Source organism: Crocuta crocuta, unplaced genomic scaffold, assembly GCF_008692635.1.
Source record: "Crocuta crocuta isolate KB4526 unplaced genomic scaffold, BGI_CrCroc_1.0 scaffold172, whole genome shotgun sequence".
NCBI lineage: Eukaryota > Metazoa > Chordata > Mammalia > Carnivora > Hyaenidae > Crocuta > Crocuta crocuta.
This window is the reverse complement of record NW_027528872.1, coordinates 4612349-4640230: the sequence shown is the minus strand read 5'-3', so window position 1 is coordinate 4640230 and position 27882 is coordinate 4612349. Positions and strand designations below refer to the sequence as shown.

Genomic DNA, 27882 nt, shown 5'->3' with positions numbered 1-27882 from the left:
AGCAGCAGCATTGCACCAAACGGGGCTGGGAAGTGGCGCCATGACTGTCTGCCCATGCTGTGCTGATGGCAGCCGCAGTGATGGCTTCCTCTGGGCTTTGTGTCCTCTCGCCTCAGGGAGTCTCCGGTGGACTGCAGTGTTAGCAAATGCAGCAAGCTGGTTGGTGGAAGCGAGTCCAACGCCATGAACTACAACAGCTACATGGACGAGAAGAACGGCCCCCCTCCTCCCAACATGACCACCAACGAGAGGAGGGTCATCGTCCCCGCAGGTACTTCGGGAACCAGGCTGCCGGCTGGCATCTGTACCCTCATTTTTCTGGGCTAGTAGTTGGAGGGCAGGCTTGTCCCAGTTGGGCATCTGAACGTCTACCTGATACCCTATTCACTGTGGAAGTGCTGACTTAGGAAAGCTACCTTCCTCACCTTCTTTCCAGCTGTCCTCCAAGATAGCGTCCCAAGTGTCAGGTGCTGGAAGCCCACCCTCAAACAAGTCAACGTCGCAAACTCGACCTCCACATGTGGTACCGCAGGATGAGGACTGCAGAGAGGGCAGGGCCAAGGCCGTCTGAAACCTAAAGGAGTCCCAGGAGCTCCTGGATGGGCCCGCCCTTGCCTTTAAGGAGAAGAGTGGCCGCAGAAGCCTGTCATGTCCATCAGGCATGTACTTCCTGGCATCTGCAACCTTCCACCTTTCCAAAATTACAGCCAGCTCTTTTAGTTTCAAAATAGAAATAACTATATTTAACAAATGGAGCGCCTTGACGTGTGCAGTAAGTTACGTCATTATGTAAAAATAGCCTATTTTTCCTAGGTATTGGTGCTGTTTGGTTACAGAAAATAAAATCATTGTTTAAGCCTTCAGTCCATTGGCCAGTCGTTTTGCCTCCGCGAGGCCAGCTAACTCAGCAGCCTGGTCAAAAAGGAGGTTTGAAAACGGCAGTGGGTAGAGTCGGTGCCAGGTAGAAGGAACAAGAATGTCCAGATCTTAAGCAGAGTGAATTACAGGGCAGGGGTTACAACTAATCCTACCAAAATAACATGGCCAAAAAGGCATAACCCCTTCCATTTGCAAAAGTGTAAGCGCAGTTGTGTCTGAGGGCAAAAGATTAGACATCTCTTTGAGGTAACACAAAGGAATTTGCTTGTTGGCCTCGAAGGCATGGTTTTGTAATGAGCCTCTCCTTCCTACGCCCTTTCGTATTTATTTTCCATGGGAAGCTGTGTCTCACCATCTCTTAGAACTATGGCCGCATCCCTGTGTGCAGAGGGTAGGAGGTGTGGGAGCCAGTGAGGCAGAAGGAACTGGGAAAATAGGAATTTTTCTGTGCCCTGTAGGGCTTGAAAACTATTCATAAATGATTTTGAGTTTCCTTTTTCCACCAGCATGCAACCTCACAAAGGAGGAAGGAGAATAGTTCCTATTTTCTGAGCACTTTCCAGATACCAGGCACATATAAACTGCTTTCTCTACACTATACTACGTCTATCATTTAATGTTTGATCCCCTCCCTCCCTCAGGACACCAGGAATGTTTAGCTCAGGTGAATTTGTAAGGCCCAACTGTGTTTCTTCTCCCTTCTCATCAAAAGAAGCAGACGATGAAGCAGTAATAATGCAGACAGGGTGGGGAGCTCGCTGTTCTCCTCTAAGCAAAGCCAAGCTTCACCAGGCCTGTGTTCATCTGGCATCAGACTGCCTGCTTTGCCAAATAGTGGCCAGCATGGGAAGGCAGTCTTGGGCACTGAAGACTTAGGGGATCAGAGACTATCTCTGAACCAAATATCAATACCATCTCATTTTCGTAATCGCTTTTGGGAGGGGAGGGGGGCAGACAGCCAGACTGCTTGGTTGACCCCTTCACTCTGAGTTGGTGTTGAAATACTTTCAAAAGGAATGTCAAAATGTGAGTCTTCAGTGGACCAAGGGAATAATAATAATAGCAGTGATAATGATAATAGCATGATTTCGTATCAAAGGGTTTTACAAGTATTTCTTGTAATGAATTCACTAGCTGTGGATTTACTTCATTACTTTACCTCTGGTGAGATCTTTAAACATTAACATCAGACATTTTGGCTTCCTCCGGGCCAGTCGCCTGGACATGAGGGAAAGTCTCATTTGGGCAAGTCCACAAATCAAGGCAATGAAACGTTTGTGAAACAACTGATTGAATTTATGGTGGGGATTTTAAGACAAGTATAAACGAGAGCCCTGGTTAATCACCAGTTTCAGGTTCAGATGGGAAGAAACGAGGGCTAAATCATCCAGGAAATACATTTGGAAGAGTTTAGCGTGATCCAGAGTTGAAGATTTATAATTCATTGTGCTGTAAAGGGAGAGAAATAATATTGTGATAGAGCCTAAAGCAAGAGAGGAAATAATAAAATAAATTATGGTATAAAATTGAATTTGAGGCCTCAAATACTTAAAGCGAGGAATTCGGATGAAGCAAAGGAGATCAGATGAAATAAAAATGCTGTGTAATCCATTGCCCACCTGTGCCGTTTTCCTTTAGAATTTCCAAATGGTACAAAATGTTTCCATTTACCAATGGCCCATGCCTAATTGTTTCTGGAGAGTAAAAGAGGAAAACAAACTAAGCAATTTTTTGAGAGAGAGAAGCATATTGATTTGTACAATGAAGCTTTAGGAGGAGCTCTGTTATTTGACAGAGCAACTCACAGGTGAGAAGGCAAGAGAAGATTCTTTGGGCCGGGGGAACCACCCCCTCAACTAAGTGAAGTCCTGGGAAGGCTTCAGTTTGAGCTAAGGACTTGACCTTTCCAAACTCTATTTTCAATCTGTAAAATGATGATAGAGCCATTTTGCTGGATTTTCTAGATATGTGAACAATGGGCCGCATAAGGCAGCTGGCACACGGTAAGCACCCCAGATCCAGACCAGTTACCAGGTACTGGCTGTTTGGCAGTAGCCTGAGACCTGAACGCCAAATTCTCTTCTCTCCTCTTCTGCCATTTCCTTCACCTCCAGCGCCAGCACAGCAACCACTCCTGCCTGTGGGCCAAGACTGGGCACTTGAGTCCCTGCCCCCTAGATACTCACCTATAAAACCAAAGAGAAACGGAGAACTCCTGGCAAACAAGGGCAAGCAGCAGAAGCTTTGAGGAAAAGTGCTGGGGAATTTGTGTTTGGTGCAAGAGAGGCCACAGAACCTTGCTTCCTTCCCCATGGCCACTCCAAATCCTTCAAATCTGGTTCCCATCTTTGCCCAGAAACTTCACAGACTCTGAATGAGAAGGTGAAGGGTTGAGAAGGTGCACAGATATGCCTACCTAGTAAGTATGTTTAGAAAGCAGGCCCAGTAGAAGCTGGGGGCTGACAGCTAACCTATAACGTCAAGCCCCCTCCCCTCATCCGGGTAGGCTTCCGTGATTCTCCAGGTTCACCCTATTCCCCTCCAGCCATGATTCCTTCAACTACCAGCACAAAATTTGTTGCTTAATTATGTGGTTTCCCATCTGAATGTTTCACACGGACAGATATCTCATTTGGCCAAGAGCCATGCAGTTTTCTTCTGTGATGGGCATTTTTTTATGATGGGCAAATTTAAGGTGTTTATTGGATTTGCTGATAATTGGTCGCCAAGAAAAGAGATGGCTTTCAGCCTGTGATAAGATACAAGTGCTCTACCTGCTGTGGAATTTGCTGGAACTCATCACCAGCACTCGAAGCATACCCACCCCCATCATACACACACCTCGCCAAAAAGGAACTGTGAGGCTCCTCTGCGGAGAGGACCTCAATCATCACATTATTTTTGTTCCCTCAAAGGTTGAAGGGCTGAAAGGTTTTCTCTCTCCAATACTTTTTCCTCCTCTCTGGGGACTTAAATATCATAAAAAACATTTTGGGGATGATCTGGTAGAAATTTCAACCCAGCTGTGTCCAGGAGGAGATAACCCAGGTTGGATTTATGTCAAAGGCTCACAGCACTGGGTTTTCCAACTGTACAGATGGAATTGCGGTAAAAGTGTACACATATGTGTTCCTTTCTGTAGCCACCGGAGAGATCGGTGTTCTTCCTTGAAATCATTAACGTTCTTAAGATACAGATGGTTTCCCTTTCCAGAGACTTTGGTCCGTGAGTCTGTGGAACCGTGTTGACTTTCATTTGGATGCCACCATTTCTCAAGCAAAGGTTTTAATGGCGCTCCAAACACTTTAAAGAGAATGTTCTGTCACGATGCCTCGGGAGACATCTAAGAACCTCCCCAGAGTGCTAAGTGGTTCAGGCAGTGCCAGATGTGGAGGAGCCAGATGGGAGTCCTAGGAGGACCATCTGGGAGGGAACCCGCTTTCCCACTGAGGCGGGGAAAGGAGGAGGGCAGTGGGGGAAGGAGGGACGGGGAAAGAGGGGGTGTGCCCAGGCTTCCTGAAGGGGAGGGAGTCCTGGCTGCCCCTGCCCTTGCTAACGCGCCCTCTCCTCTGCAGACCCCACGCTGTGGACTCAGGAGCATGTGCGGCAGTGGCTGGAGTGGGCGATAAAGGAGTATGGCTTGATGGAGATTGACACGTCCTTTTTCCAGAACATGGATGGCAAGGAACTGTGTAAAATGAACAAGGAGGACTTCCTCCGAGCCACCTCCCTCTACAACACGGAAGTGCTGTTGTCACACCTCAGTTACCTCAGGGAAAGTAAGTGTCCTGTCTGTTTCTGTGGAGCCCCTCCGAGGGTGCGGCCCGAGTCCCCAGGGCTGGGAGAAGACTCTGCAAGGTCCTCTCTAAAGGAAGCCTGATTTCCCATGGAGCCAATCCAGGAAAAGGAAAGCGCTTCCCCTACAGTCGGTTAATGTTGGGCAGGTGCTGCAGGAACCGCACACGTCAAGGCCTAGGAAGTTGCCAAGGTCTCCTTGGCTCCCACAGACCCTGAAAGGGGGCTGACCCAGTCCTATAGTGTCAAAGGAAGCAGAATAAGAACTGGAGAAAAAGCAGGGAGCTGTGACCCAGTGGGGTCTGCCAGAGGTAGTTTCTAGGAGAACCTCTTTCCAGAAACTACTTTGCCCTGGAATTATAAATAGACGGACACCCTGGCTGGTATTTTCCTGTGCAATGATTTCAAGTTCCTCCAGTAAACTCTAGGTTCACGGGGTTAGGGTTTAAGGTCTTGAAGATTTACATATTAGCTTCCTCTTCTCTTTGGTGTCATTCTGGCACACCTGAACCCCATGTTTATTGGCTGCTCACTACACACCTTTCCTAGCCAAACAAGGGGAGCAGCAGATCTTTCAGGTGCATGAGGGTCTCTTGAACACATTTTTTTTTTTGGCACAGAGAGAAGGAAGAGAGCTTTGGAAGAGGAGATTTTATGAAAGAAACCATGTAGTTGTTCAAAAGATTTATCCAATATCAAAGTTCTCAGGCACCGAGATCCCATCAATTTCATGGGAATTTCATTTGCTATTAAACACGCACAGATATAGGAACAATTCTTTCAGACATGCTAATAACCTTAGCCCTAACACTTCACCAGATATCCAAGCCTGGTGGTAGGTATATCAGTGACCCCAAGTATTGAAGGGTTTGTCTGTGGCCAGAAAAGATGGTCCAGAGATCAGGGAGGTGAAGCTGCAGGAAAACAGATGTGAGCCCTTTCTACAAGGGAGCTAACAGTCAGCCCTGAGCAGGGATAGGCTGGCAGCGTTGGGATTCAGTATTGGCCGTCAGTAGCCAAGGCTGCCTGGAATCTTGTAGGAGTTAAGCCTTGGAATGAACGAGCTTGATGATTTTAAAGCCCTTTCCAAGCCGAGATCTGTGGACAGTGCCTACCGGCGGCTTTCCCTGGTCTCCCGGGCTCTGGGTTGGTTAGTTAGTCTTCATTGTCTCCCCATCATCCATTGGGTCTTCAGCGCACCATCTCTGTAAATCTTCTGTCTCATTCTACAACCGCACGCTACATGGGGTGGGAGCAACACACACTGGCTATAAAATTAAAGATTTTTTTAAATGCCTTTGGAAGTTTCCACTGGTGCCTCTGGGCACTCTGGTCACCTCTCCGAGGCGTCTGGTAACCAGTGAGCGAGTGTGGATGATGCAGTATATGTTAACACCAGAACAGTTACCTCATGTCTGAGTCTTGCTACAACATGAGGTCAGCCCAAGAAACAACAAGCTCAAAAAAGGGGGCGATTCTCTACCCAGTTTTTCTGAGCTTTGGAGAATTAGCATTTCCAAATGATCTGTATTTCTCAGCCTTTAAATGTTTATGGAATTTTTTTTTTTTTAAAGTTCTGTGCACAGACTTCTGCAGTGATGGTAGCCAGGCAGGGAAGAGGTTGGAAGGGAGCAACATAAGTAAGGTGTGAGAAGCACGGATTGGTAAAGCAAGGCCACTGACGGAGCTTACCTTTCTGCTTCTTCGGGCGTCATATGGTAGAGGTCCAGGAATCACTGGCCCCCATACTTCCTTTGTGGGAGAAGAGAGAGCCAGCAGCAGCATGGACAGTACGTCCGATCACGTTAAGGGACCAATAATTTGGGATTCCATGGCAGATGCCTTTGTTGCGATAATGTTCAAGCTCATTTTGACTTAGTGTGGGGAACGTCCATCCGTGCCACGTAAAACCATTCAGACCTGCTTTCTGGCAGGTCCACAAACAACCCAAGTCTTCATTAGGGTTTCCTACCCCAGAAAAACCCAAGCCACAGACCCTGAAGCAAGACGAACACCTGCCCCAAAGGCTCAGGGATTTGATAAGGTCGCCCCTGGTAACCATGATCAAGGAGCACAGATACTAAGGGCCAAGGGAGTAAGGGGGCTGTGAAGCACTGAGAGCAGAAGCGTTGGTATTTGGGGGGCCACAGGTACGAGGGCAAGAAAAAGTGTGCGTTGTTTCTTTCTTTCTTTCTTTTCAAGAATATTTGTAGACACTGAGAAAGATAGGCCCCATAGCTACCTATGTAGCTATGCCCCCAAAGCAATAAAAATATGAAGTTTCCAGAAAGTTGCTTATTAGTGGAGAAAATTTCCAGGGTGGAGATGGAACAGAGGAGATGGAACAAGGTATATATTTGAAACGCCATTGAGTGCAACAGCTAAATATGAAGTGCTCGGTGCATTGATATAAAAACCATGTCTGCCTACAGAAGCAAAAATTAAAATACTGTATGAAGGCTCAAAAAAAAACCCAAAAAACAAAAAACACCCTGCCAGAGCCTAGTATTATAGTGGTCTAAGGGCCTTTTGAGGAACCTAAATGTACAATGATGCACCGTCATGGAAAAAAATATTGATTCATGCTGCTTTTCAACCGGCGTCTTCCTTTGGATTCTAGCCCCCGGGACGCTCTGTGTTGGGTGGTGTTGGGCCAGCTAAGAACCCTGTAGGACGTATGTGCCTGATGACTGTCTGCGCTCAAGATTACAAGGAACTCCCTGGTGCAGACCGACGTGCCTTCAGACACTTTATTGTTTTTCCAGACTTACTTCCAGCGGATGTTTTGTGCTGGCCGGGAGACCAGTACTTTGGGGACAGAGGTTGGGGCAGCTGAGTGGAGGCAGGGGAAAGGGGTGCTAATTCCTTGCACTTTGTCATCTGTCCTTTTGTTGAGGAGGGGGCTGGGGCTCTAAGATCCCCACTCTGGCAAGAGGTGAAAGGAAAAAAGCTGAGCTCCTCGACACAGATGGAGGAAGCGCCGTAGAGCTACGGAAAGTCAACAGACGAAAATCGGAGGCCCTTGTATTTAGCTGGAAGTCAGAAGACTCCAAATTAGTCGGATCCCTCCAAAGTGTGTGATCTTTCTGGACTTTAACAGAAAAAAAAGGGAAATCTTGTAGGCTAAGAGGCTCTCGCATCAAATTCACACTTTCACAAGAGGTGAAAATTCTGGTTGCCTGGGAGGGGAGCTCTACCTTTAAATGTCTACCTTCAAAATTTTAAAATGTATTTTTCAGGGTGGAGAAGAAATAGTGGGGTCCTGAGTGCCTCTGTGCCCTGTCTGGTGGCCTGGCATGCCAGGATTTATCTGGCCTGCTGGGAGGCGCTTGGTCTCCATCCCTAGGCTTTTCAGTTGTCCCAGACAGCGTGGCCGTCCCCTACACCGGCGCCCCGTAACATCACCCCCACTGGAAATGGGAGGGGGGCGGTGAAGGTGGGATCTGGGATGATTCTGGAGTCCGCTGGGGATACCAGGGCTCAGGTGTGCATCTCCCCAGGTGTCGTTCACTGTACATGGACAGGATGCCCCCTTGTGGACACCACGTGGACGACCGTTTGTAATCCCCATTTTAAAGCCAAAGCAACTGAGGGCTGGAGAGCTTCGGAAATTGGTTCAAAGGTGTACAGCCTGGTAGCTGAGACCCAGGCCTCTTAAGTCTCCGTCTGCAGCTAGGCCTGCAGCCTCATGCTCTGACGTGAGATGATCCGAGAAGAGAGACAGCGTGCTAACCTCCCTTCTCTACTTTAGCATTAGCCTCGTTCCTCTGGGGCTTAGATGTTGGTGGCCAGGCCACTTTCCCCACAGCATTTTCTGTTTTCATTTGCACCAAGAGATAAATGCTTTCCGAAACTTCCCTGTGGCCTCCTGGAATGAGGCAGATTAAAGCCAAACCTATCACCACACTAACCCTGTCCTTCTTTCTTCCCGGTGCAGCCCCACACCCTGGACCCGCCAGGCGGCCCCCCCCCAGTATCTCTGTTGGGCACACCCCATTTGGCAGAGGTCGTATTTACAGGCAGAGGGCTGCGGGAAATGAGATTGGGCCATCACGCGGCGCGGTGGGGACGGACCTCAAAGGAAGTGAGAGCCTTCCGACTGGCAGTTCAGACTCAGGGCCACTGGGGGGAGTTTGGGCTTTCTGGGAGCCCAGGAGGTTCTGGGTTTGGGGTGGCCAGAGGCCGAAGACGGAGAAGGAGTCCTTTGTCATTTTACAAAAAGCAGAGTTCTGTATGTGTTTCTGAGTCTGATCTGTTAAAAAGTTCCAAGAAACCGTGTTTTGAAGTAGCGGTGGCGCAAGAGAATGAAATATACCGTGCGTCAGGGGGGACTGCAGAAAGGTATCTATCTTGAGTCCCATTTTTAATTTAAACTTAACGGAAAACACCTTTTGCGTTCTGTGGCCTTCCCACCGGCAGCCTCAGCCGGCCAGGCAAAAGTGATGGGTCCGGGCAATTAAGCTGGTGAAGCATTATCCCTTCCAGGCCAGGATCTGACCGGTAAAAGAGAACAGGATTCGGGCAGAACAAAAGGCCAGATTGCCCCGGACTCAGTCGTCAGCCAGGCCTGTTGTTGAGAACATGGAACCGTATTTCCCTCTCCCTCCTCCCACCCCACCCGTCCACTCCAGCCAGAGCCATTGATGCCGCCCAGAGAAAGGGAAAGCCACATTCAATAGGCAGGAGACAAAGGCTTTGGCAGCGGATGGACGACGGTTGTCTCCCCGGCTCCAGGTGTCCCCGATGAAGAGCAGGTTACTTGGGGGAACGTAGAGCCAAAGAAAGCCCCATTGTGGGGCCTCTACCTCACACCTGCAAAGCTTCCCTCTGCTCATTTCCATCTTTTTTCAGATCCCTAATACAATATCCAGTGACGGATGGACTCAAAAAGGAAAATTATTTTTCCCTTATGCTTTCACTTTGGGAAGGCCAGTCTGTTCTCAGTGGCAGCCACTTCACGCTTTTTGGGGTCCCAGATTAGCAGATGTACATATATGCCTGCGTACATACATTAAGTGAATAAATGAACATTTTAATTGAAGTATGCAGAGTCAGCAAAAATCATACATGCACAACTCAAGGAACTGTCACAAAGAGAATCCACTCGTTTTGTTTTTTAAGTTTATTTATTTATTTTGAGAGAGACAGAGGCAGTGTCAGTGGGGTGGGGGCAGAGAGAGGGAGAGAGAATCCCAAGAAGGCCCCTCGCTGTCAGTGCAGAGCCTAATGCGGGTGTTGGAACTCATAAATCGTGAGATCATGACCTAAGCCAAAACCAAGAGCCAGGAGCTCAACCAGCTGAGCCACTCGGGTGCCCCTCCCCTTACTTGTGTAATCACCCCCGGGTCAAGGAGTAGACCAGGAGCCCCTTGTGCCCTCTCTCTGTCCCCAGCTCCTCCCCCACAGAGGTAACCACTGTCTTGATTCCCAACACCATAGGTGAGTTTTGTGTGTTTCTTAGATTTAGCCTGAAGGCTACAAGTCTGCTGGACTGAGAACAGGTTTTGTAGATACACCAGAATGGGAATCCTGGCTTCCTGGGCTTTGTGGCTGTGTGACCCTGAGCAAGTGACTTGACTTCTCCCAGTGCTGATCTGTAAAAGGAGAAGAAAGTGATACTGGCTTTGCCTGGCTCCTGTTAGGGATAAAGGCAGAGAACAGATATAAAGTGTCTGGTGTGTACTGCACTTAGGAGAGTTGGCTTTCCTCCTCCTGTCACAGCCTGTTTATTCCAACAGGACAGTGTCAGGCAAGATTAGGAGCTCACCTTAACTCTACACAGAAGGAGCCTCAAAGCAGCAGGAAAAAAATCCAAAGCCACAGAGTGGGAGACAAGGCTCCGGGAAGGACCTTCTTGTATCAGAACAAATTCCCGTAAGAAATGGGTGTGCTGCGCACACCCTGTAGCCTGAAGAACTTGTCAAATAAAAATCAGAGAAGAGAAAGGATGTCAGTCCCTTGGGAGGGAGGCCAGATGCCCCCAACCAGCCCCTCCTTCTGAGAATGAAACTTGAAACAAGAGCGGTCTTCAGGGCAAAATCCTTTTCCTAGGTTACCATGAAATATGTATTTCATGCAAGCTTTGCTGAGGTCAAACGACCCTTTCTCTTGGCTTTCTCGGAGTTTCCTGTGGAATTCATATGTGCCCAAAGACGAACTTTCACCAAGGGGAAAATTTAATAAATGTGGTTTATCTAAGCTTCGTGCTCTCAGCTAAATCTGCACTAATGACTCAGGCAGTTTGCTCCTCTGAGACCATCATTTTTCTTTATTTGCTCCAGCCGTGAGGTTTCAGCCTGAGGGAGAGAATGTCGGGGACAGAAAGGCAGACATTCTTGGTCTTACTCCTGAGATGTTTTTTTCCTATGCCCTTGGAACGCTGGGTTCTATTTCTTAACCTCCTTCCGGTCATGGAGGATTATTTCTTATTGCAGCAGAACCCATTCGCAACGTCAGGTCCAGAAGACAAGACAAACGCTCAGCAAGCTCTTTTATAAAAGGGTTATTGTATGTCATTGTGGTGTCTGTGGGAGAAGGGATGTAAAAATAGTCATGATAACTAGCTAGCATTTACTGAATACTTACTATGAACCATGGTCTCTTTTGAGCACTTGACAGGTATTATTTTATTCAATCGTTGCAACAACTGTGCTAAGTAGATGTTATTATTAGCCCACTTTATTGTTTTTAAAGCTTTTTAAAAATGTTTATTTATTTTTGAGAGAGAGAGAGACAGAGTGAGAGTGGGGGCGGGGCAGAGAGAGGGAGACACAGAATCCGAAGCAGGCTCCAGGCTCTGATCTGTCAGCACAGAGCCCAAGATGTGGGGCTTGAACCCGTGAACCATGAGATCATGACCTGAGCCAAAGTTGGACGCTTAACTAACTGAGCCACTCAGGCGCCCTTTCAAGTTTTTTTTTTTTTTAAGTTTATTTAGTTATGGAAAGAGAGAGAGAGAAAGAGCACAGGCAGAGAGAGAGAGGAGAGGCAGAGAGAAGGGGAGAAAGAATCCCAAGCAGACTTTGCACCATTAGCTCAGACCCCAACACGGAGTTCAAACCCACAAACTGTGAGATCATAACGTGAGCTGAAATCAAGAGTAAACGCTTAACTAACTGAGTCACCCGGGCACCCTAGCCCATTTTATACATATTAGGAGCCTGTGGCTTAGAGAGATTAGGTAAATTAAGCGAGGTTACAGAGCTAAGGGGTAAGAGGCAGGTCTAACTTTCAACTCTTGTTTGCGTAACAACTATGTTGAAATGAGGTTGTCCAGCCTCACCTGATCCTTGATATTTTTGAGAATGGACTAACCCAATGCATCTGGTTCTTGGATATTACATGCACGTGACTGTCTCCTTTCTAAAATGGTCTGCACACATTCACGCTTTGGCACATTGTGGTCTCTGAGCCGCCTCCACCCCGCCCCTCTTTTTCGTTTGGACTGGTTTCAGAGCTAGAAGGAACTGTCGCCCAAGCCACAAGGCATAGGTGCTGGGCAGTTGGGTGATTCCCATAAAATCCTCTCCCTCATCGTCTGGCCTGGAAGGGCACACATTTTCTCCGAGGCACACAACCAAACGCCCACAGCTGGGTGAGGCAGCGGCTGTGCTCCTGCATCCCCGCCATGACTGAAGACTAAAAATAGGAGCGTCTGACAGCCCATTCCCTGTCCTAAGCCCTGGCACCCAAGTCAGCCACCCGTCTGCAGAGAGAAGGGAAAATTTGCAAAGACTTCCCTAGCCTCCAATGCCTATGGCAGACTTACCCTGTCCTTTGTGAAAGCACACCCCAGCCCTGGTCTTGAGGGCACTTCCAAGTTTCCCCAGGAGACTCCAAGGAAAATTGCAAAAATGCCTACGTTCTACAAAATAAAACTCTCGCCTCCGTTTGAAACTAAGGAAAGAGCTCAGTTTTAGGGGAAAGGGAGAGCTTTTACATGCAACAGAAAAGCACTATCATCCCTGTGAAATCCCTAGAGCAGTGCCTGGTATGAGTAGTTATGCATTAAGGTTTCATTTTAGGAGATTAGATAGCAGCGCTCTGAAAATGGAATGGATTGTGCCCCCACGTTCAGCTGAGTTCTCTTAGAGCTTTGCAAAGGAAGGCAAGAGTTACTAACAGAACTCCGGCCATCCTCACCCCTTCCCAACACTGGCCTCCACCCTCAGTGAATGATACCCAAGCACCTCACCCGCCAGTAAAAGGACCTGTCCCGTAAACCCACAGGATACCATAGCAAGCAGGAATTGTATAGCTGCTTCTCCAGGGTGTGGCAAAACTACAAACTGCATGCCAGATCTGGCCAACTCTGGCCCATGGACAAAGCAAAACAAAAACAAAGAAGAATGTACAGCAGAGACTGCAGTTAGCCCACAAAGCCTAAAATATTTACTATCTGGTCTTTATAGAAGAAGCTTGCCAACCCCTGCTTTAGTTTAACCCCTTCATTTTTCTGCTGAAGAAATCAAAGTCTAGACTTCCCTATGGCCGCACAGGGACAGTCCCAGTCCTGTGTCCCTGCCATGAGGTGGCATGGATACCCAAGAGCTTCAGAACCATAAACATGGCTGCTGGGGAGGGCTGTGCGTGTCCCACTCATGCGTATTCTGTCCTAACTTGCTCTGGCCGGAGCTCCAGGAATCGAATATGTTCCCTGCAGGATGCAGAATGGATTCTATGAACTCTTTCTCTCAAGGAGCCATCTGTCTCTCTTACCCACCCCAATCTATTCCCCATCCGGACTCCCTTCTCCTCCCATCTTCTACTCCTGATCTACTCGTGTTATAACGTGCTTTTGCTTTGCCTTACAGGTTCACTGTTGGCCTATAACACAACCTCCCACACAGACCAATCCTCACGACTGAGTGTCAAAGAAGGTGAGTCTGTTCTTTCATGCATTTTCTTCAGTCCCAGAGACGACACTGTTCTATGCTGTTAAGATTGGCGTGGGGAACTCCAGGTCTGTGCACTCTTAACCTTAAAAATAAGATTATTTTATGAGCAAAAACTGGTTTATTTGGGAATAGCAGAGAATAGCAATTCAGGATAAACAAGCTATGGTGAAACCATAGGTAAGCCTAACAAAGGAGAGGAATATTATTTTATGGAGAAGATGGAAGAAGTTGGGAGGAGTTGTTTTGAATGGAAGTCCACTGGAGAAAAGTGAGAGCTCGGGATGATCACAGTTCCTCATTGGCTGAGGTGCAGGGGTAGCCAATTTCTTATAGGAGATGTAATGTACATCTTTCCCTGCTGGAGCCTATGACCGATGATTCTTTCCTGTTGAGAGTCATCTGTTGTGGTAGGTAATTGACACACCTTTTGAAGTCTATAATTGACAATTCTTCCTGCAATTGACATGTGAGTGGTACTCCCTCTCCCCGCTCCCCCCCGCCCCCCGCTAGGTTCTTCTTTCTGGCGCCCCAACTCCATTTTATTGAGGTTTCCCCTTATCGATTTTCAAGCACCAAATCTTTTGTTTCACTCAGATTTTTCTAGCATACAAGGCAAGAAGCCAAAGTATATCCCATTTGCACTAGCTGGAAAAATGCAGCAAGGTTTTGGGGTCCCTGGGTGGCTCAGTTGGTTGAGCGTCCAACTCTTATTTCAGCTCAGGTCATGATCCGAGGGTTGTGGGATCAAACCCCACACTGGGTTTCGCACTGAGCATGGAGCATGCTTGAGATTCTTTCTCTCTCCCCTTCTGCCCCTCTCCCCTGCTCATACCCTCTCTCTCTCTCTCTCTCAAAAATAAAAACAAAAACATTAAAAAAAAGTAAGCAAGATTTTTAACTATCTTGTAATAACATCAAAGATATGACTTAAAGTTGTTACACCATGAAATAAAAGATGTCACACTTAAAGTACTGTACCCTTTCAGAGCTTTTCTCTGTTGAACATAATGAAACGGAGGTTTTTGAGGATTCTTGTAATGCTACATTTTAAGGGTCTCTTTTTTCCTGACAAATTTTAGCAATGCCAATTTATTTTTAAAGTGGTGATTTAGGGATTTGGTCTAGTTGGTTTGGTTTGGTTGAGAGAGACAGGAAACAACCTCAACAAATGATTTTTGCCAGTGAGGATTTGATTACAATAGCGCTTCTCAGCATCTTATTTATGAAACACTGTGAGGATGTATTGCTCCAGATACTGTGTTAGAGTCCAGAAAATAAGTGAAAAAAATCTGGCAAAGGCCAAAAAAAAAAAAAAAAAAAAAAAAAAACCCAAAAAAAAAAAAAAAAAAAAAAAAACCCCAAACAAACAAACAAACAAAAAAACCCATCCATGGAGGAGGGGAATTTTGAGTGGTGGCTTAAGGAGCGAATAGGAGTATGGCAAACACGCTCTCTTCCTTGACTTTCTACTTTGCCATTTTTTCTTTAAGGTACATCTGCTGTCAAATAGAATGATTGAAGGCAGAAGTTTCCCATGTGGGCTGCATGTAGTATAGCACAGCATAGTATTTCAGAGAAACATGAAGTTCTTCTAAAGGAAAAGCCTTAGAGAACATTGATTCAGAATCCTCATGAGTTATGGAGGAGGCAAGCCCAAAAAGCCTGGGTGTCTTGGCCACAGTCACACCTTTGATCACATAGGACTTCATGTTTCCTGTTAACAATTTATCATCAGATGATAACCAGGGAACTTAGTGGAAGGAATATACAATATGATGAATCTGCTTTTAAACTTTTGTGGCTTCATTTGCTTCCTCTCCCCACCTCCCACCCCACTCTGGGTCCATCCTATTCATGCGACTGTTTTCCTTTCCAAATCAGATTTTTTTACAATTTGCCATGAAAGCGAAAGTCATATTGACTCTTTCTACAGTCCAAGCCACATTTTACTTGCTGACCTAATTAACATCGTGTTGTGGGTGTCTGTAATAGAGAAAATGTATTACGGTGACAAACATATTAAATTCGAGGTCAGGGCACCTTTGGCTTGATCGGAGGAAATCACTTCATGCCCCGAATCTTAGTTTCCTATCAAATAAAAGGACTGAACTAAATCAGTAGGGGTTTGACTCTTGAGCTCTTGGCTTCTAAAGGAATGTTCTAGAGCCGCAGGTGAGAGCTCTGCCTTCATTCAGGACCACTCTGTTTGATCTGGTTTATTTATTGAATTAAAATTTCATTTGCAGATAGGGATGCAGTTCTTGGAAGGCAAGAGGCAAACGGAAAGGCAGGACTGAAGGAAGAGAAGGAGAAAGGGAAGGGGAGGAAAGGAAAAGGAAGGAGATCCTTCAAAGTTCCTTCAGTTCTACAGACTAAACCCTGCTGGCAACCAGTGAGACTCTGGGGCAGAGCCAAAGAGAGAATATCTGATAATGGGCTTAAAAGAAAGACTTTCGTTTAGAAGCAGGACTGAATTGAACTGCATTGATGAGCAGCAACTCATTACTCCGCCAGGGGTCTTAGCTTTCAGCCCTCTCCTCTACCTACCATACTGCATTTCCTTTCCTTGGCTCTTTTGTGTACAGACGGCTGAGCATTTGCAATGCCACTGGGCTCATTCAGGCTTATTGCAGGAGTGGCTTACTCTCGCTGGGCAACAACCCCTCTTCTGAAATGAATTAACTGTAGTATCCAGGCAAACGCACGCTGCCAGGACCTCATTCAGGTGGTGCCGGGGCATTTATCTCCCAACATCGGCCCTGGCCTCTAGAGACCATTAAGTCTGTGCTTTGCAGGTGCATCTTTTGTCCCCGGTAAAGCTTTCCACTTGAGCTGTCTTGCTTCTGTGTTGCCTTCCCCCTTGTGAGGTGGTCTGAATCTGTCTGAAAGGCCCATCATCCACAAAACAAAGTGCATTAGCAAAACAAAGCTAATCAGGCTTCTCTCTCCTTCCTTTTCACTCTCCTCCCCACCTCTTTCCCTCCCTCTGTGTGGGTGTCTTCCTCTCCTCCTTTTTCTCTAATAGCTATCTTTATTCCTTAAAATATTAAATGGAAAAATAAAGAGAAGACACCAAGCAACCTTGGCTCCATCTTGTTTGAATAAGGCATACACACAGCCCCAAACAAACCCAGAGTTCTTGGAGAGCAATAAAGCTGTGTGTGTGTGTGTGTGTGTGTGTGTGTGTGTGTGTGTTGTGCCTCACAAAGGGCAGGTGCTGGCATCATACACAAAGGAAAGAAGGTGCTGGCATCAAGCACAAAGGAAAGAAGTTGAAGAGATGGTGTCTATTTTGCTTCTTCCATTCACTTATCAAATTAGAATGCCTTTTTACTTTAAAATGGCATAATCACCCTTCCAGCTTGTCTCTTGAAAATGATTGCTCCCTCTGAGGGTTATTTGTGCCCAGGAAGTAAGGCTTGCTTTTAAAAATTAATTTATAACAGTCTCTAAACCCCTTTAAATGAAGTATTCTGTAGTCACAGATCAGACCCAGTTAAAACAGTTGTGCTCTCTTGACCTTTACTTATCAAGGCTCATGCACTTTAGAAAATAAATTAGGATAGAAACAATTGTTACTTATTTACCATAGCAGCCACAACTGTCATCTATATAAGATTTTGTAATACCTTAGACACTTTCTCGTGCTTTGCCTCTGCTTTTGACCTGGAAACATCCTGAGAGGTAGTCAAGACTCTCTCCATTTTGCGGACAGAGAAAGCGAGGCTCAGCGATACTGTCATTCACTGAAAAGCACATAGCTAGTCAACAGCATAGCAAAGGCTCAACCCCAGGTTGTAGGATTCAAAATTTCCCTACTTCAGATGGTCTTCCTGGCAAATCCCTTCTAGCCGGATTTCCACCCAAACAGTATCTGGCCTATCTGTTGTTTCAGTAAAGATCTGAGACTTTTTTCATTATTTTTCCCTATCCCTGCAATTTTCCCACTATCATCTCCATTCAGGCCTCTGTACTGTTCTATTTCTCCAAAGATGAATTCATACACAACCCCTGAGTAGCACTAGCTTTTAGTCTGAACTGCACAGAGAATCACTTGGAGAGATTTTTTAAAATATTGGTGCCCTAGAACAAATATTGTACGACTCCACTCATACGAGGCACCTTGAGTAGGCAAACCCATAGAAAGGGAAAGTAGAATGGTGGTGCCTGGGGGCTGGGAAGATTGGGGAATAGTGGTTGTCATTGAATGGGTCCAGAGTTTCAGTTTGGAACGGTGAAAAAGTTCCAATGGTGAAAGTTACATGACACGAATGTACTTGATGCCCCTGAAATGTACACTGAAAAATAGAACGGTAAATTCGGTTGTGGATGTTTTCTCACAATAAAAAAATGAAAATTTTGGGGCGCCTGGGTGGCTTAGTCGGCTAAGCGTCGGACTTTCGCTTAGGTCATGATCTCGCGGTTCGTGGGTTCAAGCCCCGCGTCGGGCTCTGTGCTGACTGCCAGCTCAGAGCCTGGAGCCTATTTCAGAGTCTGTGTCTCCCTCTCTCTCTGATTCTCCCCTGCTCACGCTGTCTCTCTCTCTCTCTCTCTCCTAGAAATAAATAAAAATATTTAAAAAAAAAAATGAAAATTTTAAGTTAAATGAAAATGCTGATGTCCAAGCCCCAAACATGACCAATTAGTTCAGAATACCTAGGAGTGACACATGGACATTGGGAATTTTTTTAAAAGCTCTGCAGGTTATTCTCATCAGCTGCAGCTCAAATTGAGAAGCCTATGTTCTAGTGCAGACAGAAACTAGGAAGAGGAGACCCAGCTCAGAGCCCCCCCAGGGTTTTCCTGGAGATGTACTGGGTGGTTGATCTTGACCTTTCCTGGCCCCTAGTGAAGGACGAGTGGAACCTATTGGTTTACTGATGAAAGTGTGGGTTGAGTGAAGGGACCGGTGATTATGACTTGTTCTTTTCATCATCATTGATGATGTGATAATCATCACTGATTTTGGCAAGTTTACATTAGTACCTCACCTCACATCTCAGAAATTCCTCTCATTATATGTATCTTATTGTATGTATCTAAATAGTAGACATGGTTTTGGTACCTTGATTTTATAGGGAGGACACTGGGCTTCTGGAAGTTAAGTGGTCTTCCCAAGTACATCCCATCCTAGAGCCGGGACAACTGACTCCAAACCTGTTCTCTCTGCCCTCCATGCTGAGGTGGGAGTGTGTTTGGGGGTGCAATTAGAGTTCCCCCTTGTTTTCTGGGTAAACCGAGGGCCTCCCGGTGCTCTGGGCTGGAAAATCAGCATGCGATCATCAGTGCACCTCTCTCGTTCAGGGCTGCTTTGTATGCCTAAACCCTTATTTCCTTAGCTCCTCATGCTGGATCTGTTTAAATGCCTCTGACTCTCCAAAAGTCAGAGGATATTGAGCTTCTTGTTTATTAACTCCTGGAACTCGTAAACCTGCCAAGGGCCTGTGTATCCCTGAGCTTCTTGCCCCAGCCTGGGAAGGCTTTCAGAACCGGCTGCTAAATGCAAAACCGCTTCTCCACTGCGGGTAGATTGTCTGCCTGTGGAATAGCCATCGCTAGCAGTTGCCTTGGCTGATGGATAAAAAGTCTGTCTGCTTACACTCTAAGTATGGGAAACAGAGGGGGAGAAACTACCTTTCTGCATCCTTTGTAGAGAAATGCCTAACTGGCGCTGAAACTCATGCTAACAAGAGCCCAGCTTCACTCAAGGAGATTTCCAGATGGCAGGGGCCTGTGCACATAGCAACAGCCCTCCCTTTTTTTTTTTTTTTTTTTTTTGCAGCCCTTTATTGTTTGCCAAGCATTTGCACATCCATTATCTCATTTGCGCCTCACGCCATCACCATGAGACAGCAAGGCTGGTATTATTATTATTCCCATTCTGTAGATAATGAAAACTAGGCACAGAGAGATTACAGGGTTCATTTGAAGTCACCCAGGTCTTAGAGTAGAGTCGGTCTCTGGGTTCTTTCCTCCCACCAGGCTGTTTCTCATATCATCATCTTAACATATTTAATTCAAGCATCTAATGATAATGTAAATTAACTAAATTATTTAATTTATGCCCTGAATTTACCTAAGGGAGGCATTCCTCTCTTATTTCAGCATTGTGGCGTCTTGATTAAAAACCCAAGGTTCTTGGGGCATCTGAATGACTCAGTTGGTTAAGCGTCTGACTTCAGCTCAGGTCATGATCTAGCAGTCCGTGAGTTCAAGCCCCACGTCAGGCTCTGTGCCGACAGCTCAGAGCCTGGAGCCTGCTTTGGATTCTGTGTCTTCCTCTCTCTCTGCCTCTCCCCCACTCACACTCTGTCTTTCTCTTTCAAAAATAAATAAACATGAAAAAAGAACTCAGGGAGCGCCTGGGTGGCTCAGTCAGCTAAGTATCTGACTTTAGCTCAGGTCATGATCTCACAGTGTGTGGGTTTGAGCCCCACATCAGGCTCTGTGCTGAATGCTTGCTCAGAGCCTGGAGCCTGCTTGGATTCTGTGTCTTCTTCTCTTTCTGCCCCTGCCCCGCTCATGCTCTGTCTCACTCTGTCTCTCAAAAATAAATAAACGTAAAAAAAAAAAGAAAAAGAAAAAGAAAAGAAAAAAATAAAAAAGAACTTGGGGTGCCTGGATGACTCAGTCAGTTGAGCATCTAACTTTGACTCAGGTCATGATTTCACAGTTCATGAGTTTGAGCCCCGCATCAGGCTTTGTGCTGACAGCTTAGAACCTGTTTGGGATTCTTTTTCTCTCTCCCTCTGTCTCTGCTCCTCCTCAACTCATGCTCTCTCTCTCTGTCTCTCTGTCTCTCTCTCTCAAAATAAATATATTAAAAAAAAAAAAGATACCTTAAGATCTGTACTCAGACTGTATGATCCTGGACAAGTCACTTACTTTTTCTGTGTCAATATCCTAATGTATAACATGGGGACAATTTTAGTACCCCTTCAGGGCTGATACAGTACTCATAAATCACCTAGTATGGTATCTGACTTACCCAGTAAGTGGTCCATATGTTTGCTCCATGAATTATAGTAATAACTAGTACCATTGCAAAATAATAAGAATATTTTTGAGGGTTTACCATTTGCTGACACTGTGCCAAAGTTTGAGAAGGGTACTTAGCATACCCTATGGCTTGGCGATACCATGGGTGAGACACCCACGCTGCTTAACATATTAGGGAGAAGCACACAGAACTCGTAAGGAATAAAATGAAATCGCATATCACCAATTAGAAAAATGCATGCTACATACAAGAAATTCTCTGAGAATAACAGAAAGATGAAAACTCATTAATGCTAAGCCCAAACCTTTCCTGTGACAGAAGAGATGTGAGGCCAGAGGAGACGTGGGTCCGGCTGAGACCACACAGGAAGTGAAGGACAAGTGGCAGAGCTTACAGTCACTCAGTACCTTAGTCAGAAAGGGACCAAACTTCTGTGACTCACATCCTTCTCCACCCTATTCCATCACCTCTTCATTTATTAAGAACCTGCCGTGTCTGGGACACGAGGCTGAGCCCCAGAAATATGGTGTGCAATCAGCACCTGCCGTCAGGGGGCTTATAATCAGAGATGTGTAGATGAGGCCACTAAGTGATAAAATAGTGTGTATTGGAGTATGGGTGATATATCACCAAATCTTGCCATTCTCCCTGCACTACATCCTCTCTGGGGTGTCCTTTAGATGATTTAATTTTAGAGGTCGGAGTGAAAGATGGGATGCCTTTGGAAATATACAGCACGGTAGTCTTGGAAATGGCTATGGAAACAAGGGGAAGGTGCTAGACCTCAAAGACACCAGTCGGTGGGTCTGGGTCTGCCATGTGTGTGGGGGGGGCCACAGTGTGGAGGCACCACATGTGTTCAGGCTCAGTTTTGGGGAAGAGGCCCAGGCGAGCTGCTCTGGCGATCTCTGAGCATGCCCTGTCAGAGCAACGGGCTTATATGTGACATGAGCGTGAGGTGGGGAGCCCTGCGTTGGCTCTGGGTGGCTTACGTGAAACTGAGGGACCAAGCCACTTGAGCGCCTCCCTTTGGGACAGGAAACTCAGCAAAGGAACCCAGAGCCAGGAATTTGTTTCAAAAAAATGATGGGGGCCTGGGAGGGGGTGTGTGTGGGAGGAGAGCTATAAGGAGATTGGCCATGAGTCCATGCTTGTTAAAGCAGGATAAAGGACCCTCCATGCTTCTGTTGACTTTTCTCTCTGATTTTCTAGGCCTCCGAAATTTTCCGTGAGTGAAAAGATGCCTTGAGAAGTTGCATTTTTATGGGACAAAAAAAAACCAGAGATGAGCTTAGAATATCTATTTCTAAAGCTATGCACTGTGTGTATCATGCAGTGAATGAGGGTGATGAGTCTCTCAGTACAGCATTTGGGGGAGAGTGGGCTGTGGGCAGCCTCCTGAATGTAGTGTCCCTGGAAGAGGGGACAGTGAGCCTGGTGTTGGGCGTGGGCCTGCCGCAGATAGGGCAGCATGTGAGGGATTGGTCTGGAATGTGTGTACCCATAGGAAGAGGCCTGTAATACTGTGAGGTGATCTCCTGTTATTTTTAGGGAGTAAATAACATCACTTATGGAGCAGGTTAGATGGTTCCATGGGCTCTGTCTACGTCATCTAACATGCACTTAAAATTTGAGGGTACTGAGGCCTCACAAGACGGCCTGCTGAGAACTTTGTCATTATATGTTTTTCCATTATAGTGAAATACCCCTAATCCATTTTTAGCAAAGCAGGGATGATTGCTGAATGTGTGTGTGTGTGAGTGTGTGTGTGTGTGTGTGTGTGTGAGAGAGAGAGAGAGAGAGCGAGAGAGAGAGAGAGAGAGAGCGTGTGCTGTTTCTGTGGTCCAAAGGCAAGATTTATGATTATTGAATAGACAGTAGCTTGCTCTCTCCATTTTATTTTTTTTAAACTGTTTTTCTTTGAAATTCCAGAGTTAATGTTTTGTCTGCTTTCAATCTGACCCTCTTTGGAGAGCTACATGTTGGGGTGTGTGTGTGTGTGTGTGTGTGTGTGTGTGTGTGTGTGTGTTCACCAGAGAGAGACTGAAAGAGAGAGAGAAAGAGAGAGAGCTGGAAACAAAGAATCGTTGTCTCCAAACTGTAGCAGGCAGGAAACCCCAATCCCAAGGGAATTTAGCCAGCCAGCCCTGTCCCGGAGTCAGACTCCAGCTCTCTGAATTCAATTTGACAGCTTGTCTGGGACACTTTCTAAGTAACCATTATCCTTCCTTTCTCTTAAGTAAAAGCACTGTTATTTTTTTCCATGGGTGTGCTGTGTGCACTGTTATCACACATGTGTGGGTTACACACAGCGACTGGGACATGCTTTCTCTAAATTATTGGAAACACTTAGCCTGTTTCCTAAGACAAGTGTAAATTTGTTCCAGAGTAATGAAGCAAATGACTTTCAGTATTGTACCATTGCCTTGTTAGGGGAAGGTCTAGAGGAATTTTGTTGGGACATTTCTTTTTTTCCTTTAGTTTCAGTTAAGGAAGGAGTTCCCTTATGTGAAGGAGCTTATCTGCCTCAGGAATATTCAAGTTGTGTACATGTTATTCCTTTGAGGGTTTAAAAAATATATGTATTAAAGGAAAGATCTCTTACCATGATCATTCTGCTCAGTGTCTGTGTTGGATTGACTGACTGACTATTTTAAAGAAATAGACCACCGAACATCACAGTGTAGGCAGAGACTTCAGAGGCTATGTGCATGTCAACTATGAGACCGCCAGGGTTGTATGGGACAGTCACACACACAACTATGGTGACCGCCTAAAGTTTCAGGCAGGTGTTTCTCAGTCTTGGCTCTTTCAGTTACTCAGACCAGTTGACCTTGCCCATAGCATGGTGGAATTGTGAGGCCAAAACCAGCCTTTCCGTGTGTGTGTGTGTGTGTGTGTGTGTGTGTGTGTGTATTTGAAAGCTGTCCAGGTTGAGCTAGGCAGGATCCACAGGCACATGTCCTGGAACAATCTAGGTACTTTCAGGGTTCAGGAATGTGACAGTTTTGCCCAGTGACACATACCCTTTCTCCCCAGTCTCCCCCCACCCCAATTTATGTCCTAAAAAGCTACATTCTGAAACCTCCCCCAACACCACCCCCACTATGGAGAGTCAATGCTGTATTTGAATATTTGATGGAGAAGAAATGTGCCTCACTCCTTAAGACATCTCCCCCCTATGACCATCCACCCATTCCCAGAGTGCTTTGCTTGTACTCCCTGTTTCCCCAGGTTAGCATTCAACGGATTCTGTCATAATAGTCTTTTGTCTTACAAGACTAGAAGCATCTTGGAGATGGGGACTTTGTCTTAGACAAGGCCACTGGGTGGATGGATGAAAATAATAGGCAAAATGCCTTAAACTGCTCCCCAAGAGTTTACTGTACAACTAACCCTTCATGGTGTTTCCCAATATCGGAGTGATATTTTGGCTTCATCTGCTGCAGAGGTAGCACGGAACTTGCCTTTCCTTTCTACCTTACCTCCTTTCCCCTTTACGTGACCCCAAGGTGATTCTTCTGAAGCTGAGATCAGTCCCATCCAGGAGGAGAGGGAAGAGCTTGCTGAAAGCAGATTCCAGTCACAAGATGATGGTTCTATTTCACCCTTTTGGCCCAGTTTTGACCAGCTTAGACTCCCCTTGGAGACCCTTCAAATCTGGGTCCCCTGCTCTGTGTTCCACTGCAAAAAGAGGCAAAAGACAACCAAGCCAAGGGAAAGTAGTATCGCAGGAAAAATGTAACTCCTGCTCGCTTCAACCTTCCCTCCCTAATGATAACAGCTAGCACTTACTGAGTGCTTACACACACCAAGAACTTTCTATTCACTTCAAACTTACACTTTATAACAACCTTACTTACTTGGTACTATTATTATTCCCATTTCACAGATGAGAAAACTGGAGCACAGAGAAGTTAATCCCAAATTGCAAAGCTAATATGAGAACTGAGTCTGTTATTACAGCCTCTTGCCCACCAGCCAGTGCCAAGGCCTCACAATTGTCTCTTCCTATTCCATACACCACCCTATGGGAAGGCCCATTTCTTCTAGGCAGCTGATGTCACCTAACTAGATTCTAAGGTGATCTGATTAGATTAATGGATTCCTGCTATGGCCCAAAAAAATCAAGAACCTGACTCGGTGTCCACAATTCTTGCATTGCAAGAGCATGCTAGGTGGTTTCACAGATGTGCTTTTCATTAATATGCTTTACGATTTACATGACATTACACATTCTTTTGTATTCAATATTACATTTAAAAGAAGAAAGGAAGATATTCAGAAAAGGAAATGATATATTATATATATTTTTTTATTTTTTAAAATATTTTTATTTCTAGGAGAGAGAGAGAGAGAGAGACAGCGTGAGCAGGGGAAGGTCAGAGAGAGAGGGAGATACAGACTCTGAAATAGGCTCCAGGCTCTGAGCTGGCAGTCAGCACAGAGCCCGACGTGGGGCTTGAACCCACGAACCGCGAGATCATGACCCAAGCGAATGTTGGACGCTTAACCGACTAAGCCACCCAGGCGCCCCGGAAATGATATATTATATAACACTTGGTCAATCAATAAGGACGGCAACAAACTTAATTTTAAATTTTTTATGTTTATTTATTTATTTTGAGAGTAGAAAGCGTCTTAAGCAGGCTTCACGCTCAGTATGGAGCCCAACACAGGGCTTGATCACACGACTGTGAGATCACGACCTGAGCCAATATCAAGAGTTGGACACCTAACTTCCTGAGCCACGTAGGCACCCCACAGACATAGTTTTTAGAATGAGGGTGAATGAACATCAGTATAATAAATCTATTTGTGAAATGTCCCTCAAATTACAACAGGTAAGCAATCCCTTGCCTCTATAAGCTTCATTGACACATGGTTCTCAAGGAGGAGAAAGAAAGATACCAGAATGCCTGTGAGCATTTTGAAGACATGTTCCAGAACACTCCAGCCGCCCCCACCCCACACACCCTTCTCAATTCCTGTGTGCCTGTGTTGGGCAAACGGACCCAGGATGAAGTCAGAGCTGAGAGATTTGTGTTCTTATAATAAGTGCTTTCCATTGCTTCTGAAATCTTGTCCCCTGACATCACCCCCACCATGGAGAGCCAGAGCTTTATTTGAATACTTAAGGGAGAAGAAGCGTGCCTTCCTTTTTCTGCGTCAGCACCCTTTTTGCCACCACAGTTTTCGCCTTTTCCTGTCCCTGTGCCTGAAGACACTCAGGCCCCTAGTCCTGGTCCTGTCTGCTTACAGGTTCCTAAGCTGCCTTTCCTGCCCTCCTCGGGCATGTCTTTTGTCTTTGTGTTTATTGAAGCTGCTCCTAGATGCTCCCTGGAGAAATCAAGAACTCAAACAGCACCAACATGTCCTGCAATGTTAATGACTGATGACAATGAATGGATGAGCTCTGCTGCATTTTAATAAGAATAAACGGGGGCACCTGCGTGGCTCAGTCGGTTGAACGTCCGACTTCGGCTCAGGTCATAACCTCATGGTTCGTGGGTTCGAGCCCCGTGTCGGGCTCTGGGCTGACAGCGAGCTCAGAACCTGGAGCCTGTCTTCAGATTCTGTGTCTCCCTCTCTCTCTGACCCTCCCCTACTCATGCTGTCTCTTTCTCTCTCTCAAAAATAAATAAACATTTAAAAAGTTTTTTAAAAAAGAAAAAAGAAAAAATGGCTTTAAGTAAACCTAGGAGGGGGAAAGAAGGAAGGTACAAGGCTGTGGGAAAGTATTTGCAGGCCACTTGACCTCAAGAACACCCTTCCAACCACTTGACCAGACAACAACTCCCTCCACCCACCGCTGAGGAGGGGCCTCCCATGGCAGTGCCCAGAGGGATGCAGCTCCCACCCCAGTTAATGCCAGTTTCTCGGCAGCATCTCACACTTACTAAGTGGGCCATTGAAGTTCTGAATCTCCAATTCATCTCCAGACTCTTGACTCTTGCTATTTTAGGCCTCTCATCTCAACCAAGTTTCACTTTGACCAAGACATTTCATCCCATTCCAGATAACAGAGCTACAACTCAAAATGAAATTGGCCTTGGTTGATGTAACTCCATTTCTATTACCATGTGGTCTTGGTTAATAATAGAAACTAGAAGTGACCCCTGTTGGCTATTTTGAGTAGTAAGTTCCCAAAGTACTTTGGAAAGAAAATAGGAAGTCCACAGGGCTCCAGAGTATCTACTGGTGGCCACCTCGAGACAAAATATTCCAAATCCACTTGTTTTGCAAAATATACTGATATAGAATTATACAAGGAGGTTGTTTGGGGGAGGTAGTTATTGGAGAATGTTTGAAAGAAGCTTGCTTAGTCATGCTCATAAGACAAATTATATCTTCTCTGTCTCTCCAGAGACAGAGCATGCACGCATGAGAGAGAGACAGAGAGACAGAGACAGAGAAGTTTCTCTCCTGCCAGATAGAAGTGTAGAGGTTTGGGTCACCTTCTAGTGAAAAGCCAAGGCATCGATAGCATCATTTGTTATTTTAATATAAAAGTGTTTCCCAAGTTCTTTTTATAGATGTTAACAACTCACTCTCTATAGAGAAGCTCCTATATAAGAAAATAAAGAATTTATTTCTCATGAAAGAGCCTTTTGGGAAAAGATCAAGTCTTTAAGGAAGAAATACTATAGCTAGAAGCACTAACCAGGATTTGTGTGGGCTTTTCCTCTCTCATCTCGGGGATCTGTAAGCTCCCTCATGGGAGGATCAGTAAAAAGTTTAAACATGCCTCCTTGATAAAGCTCAAATTCTTGTGTCAGGCATACTTTAAAGAGAACGTGGTAATTAAGTGGGAACATTACTTGGTCTATTAAAATTTAACACACCTTTCAAAGCTCATTTCAAGTCTCACCTTCTTCAAAGATATTTCTTCCTTACTCTCAAAGACTACAATCTCTTCTCAAACCCCGACCACACTCATAAGGTATCTATGAAGCTAATTACTTAATTACAAGATTACCTCGTAGTGTTGAATTGTGGTCCTGCATCCTTTTTACCAGCCCTGGAGATGTTTGGTAAATACTGTTGATGGATGGATGGATGGATCCGGTTGATGGATTCACTGGAGAAGAAAAAATCTAGTCTTTGATAATTTAACTCAATATTTACTCAATGTTTCTGCTTCACTAAAGAAAGAACCAAAAGAAATTAGCTTTGGTTGACACAGGAAAAATTAACTTCCTCTCTCCAATGAATTAAACTCTGGAAGAGGATAGGGCTATAATTCTATAGGACACTTTGGAGTATATAAAGCATTTTCACGTACATGATCTCATTTCTCCTCAGTAGAAC

At 45.6% G+C, this 27882-nt stretch overlaps 1 protein-coding gene across 4 annotated transcripts in view; it reads left to right on the top strand.

The window, feature by feature from the left end:
* Positions 1-27882, top strand: part of FLI1 (Fli-1 proto-oncogene, ETS transcription factor) — a 126895-nt gene that overhangs the window by 81800 nt on the left and 17213 nt on the right. For all 4 annotated transcript variants that reach the window (XM_077756546.1, XM_077756548.1, XM_077756547.1 and 1 more), the window contains exons 3-5: positions 117-271; positions 4455-4658; positions 13488-13553. In XM_077756546.1, the coding sequence (XP_077612672.1) occupies positions 117-271; positions 4455-4658; positions 13488-13553 (425 nt within the window). The remainder of the gene's footprint in view (positions 1-116; positions 272-4454; positions 4659-13487; positions 13554-27882) is intronic.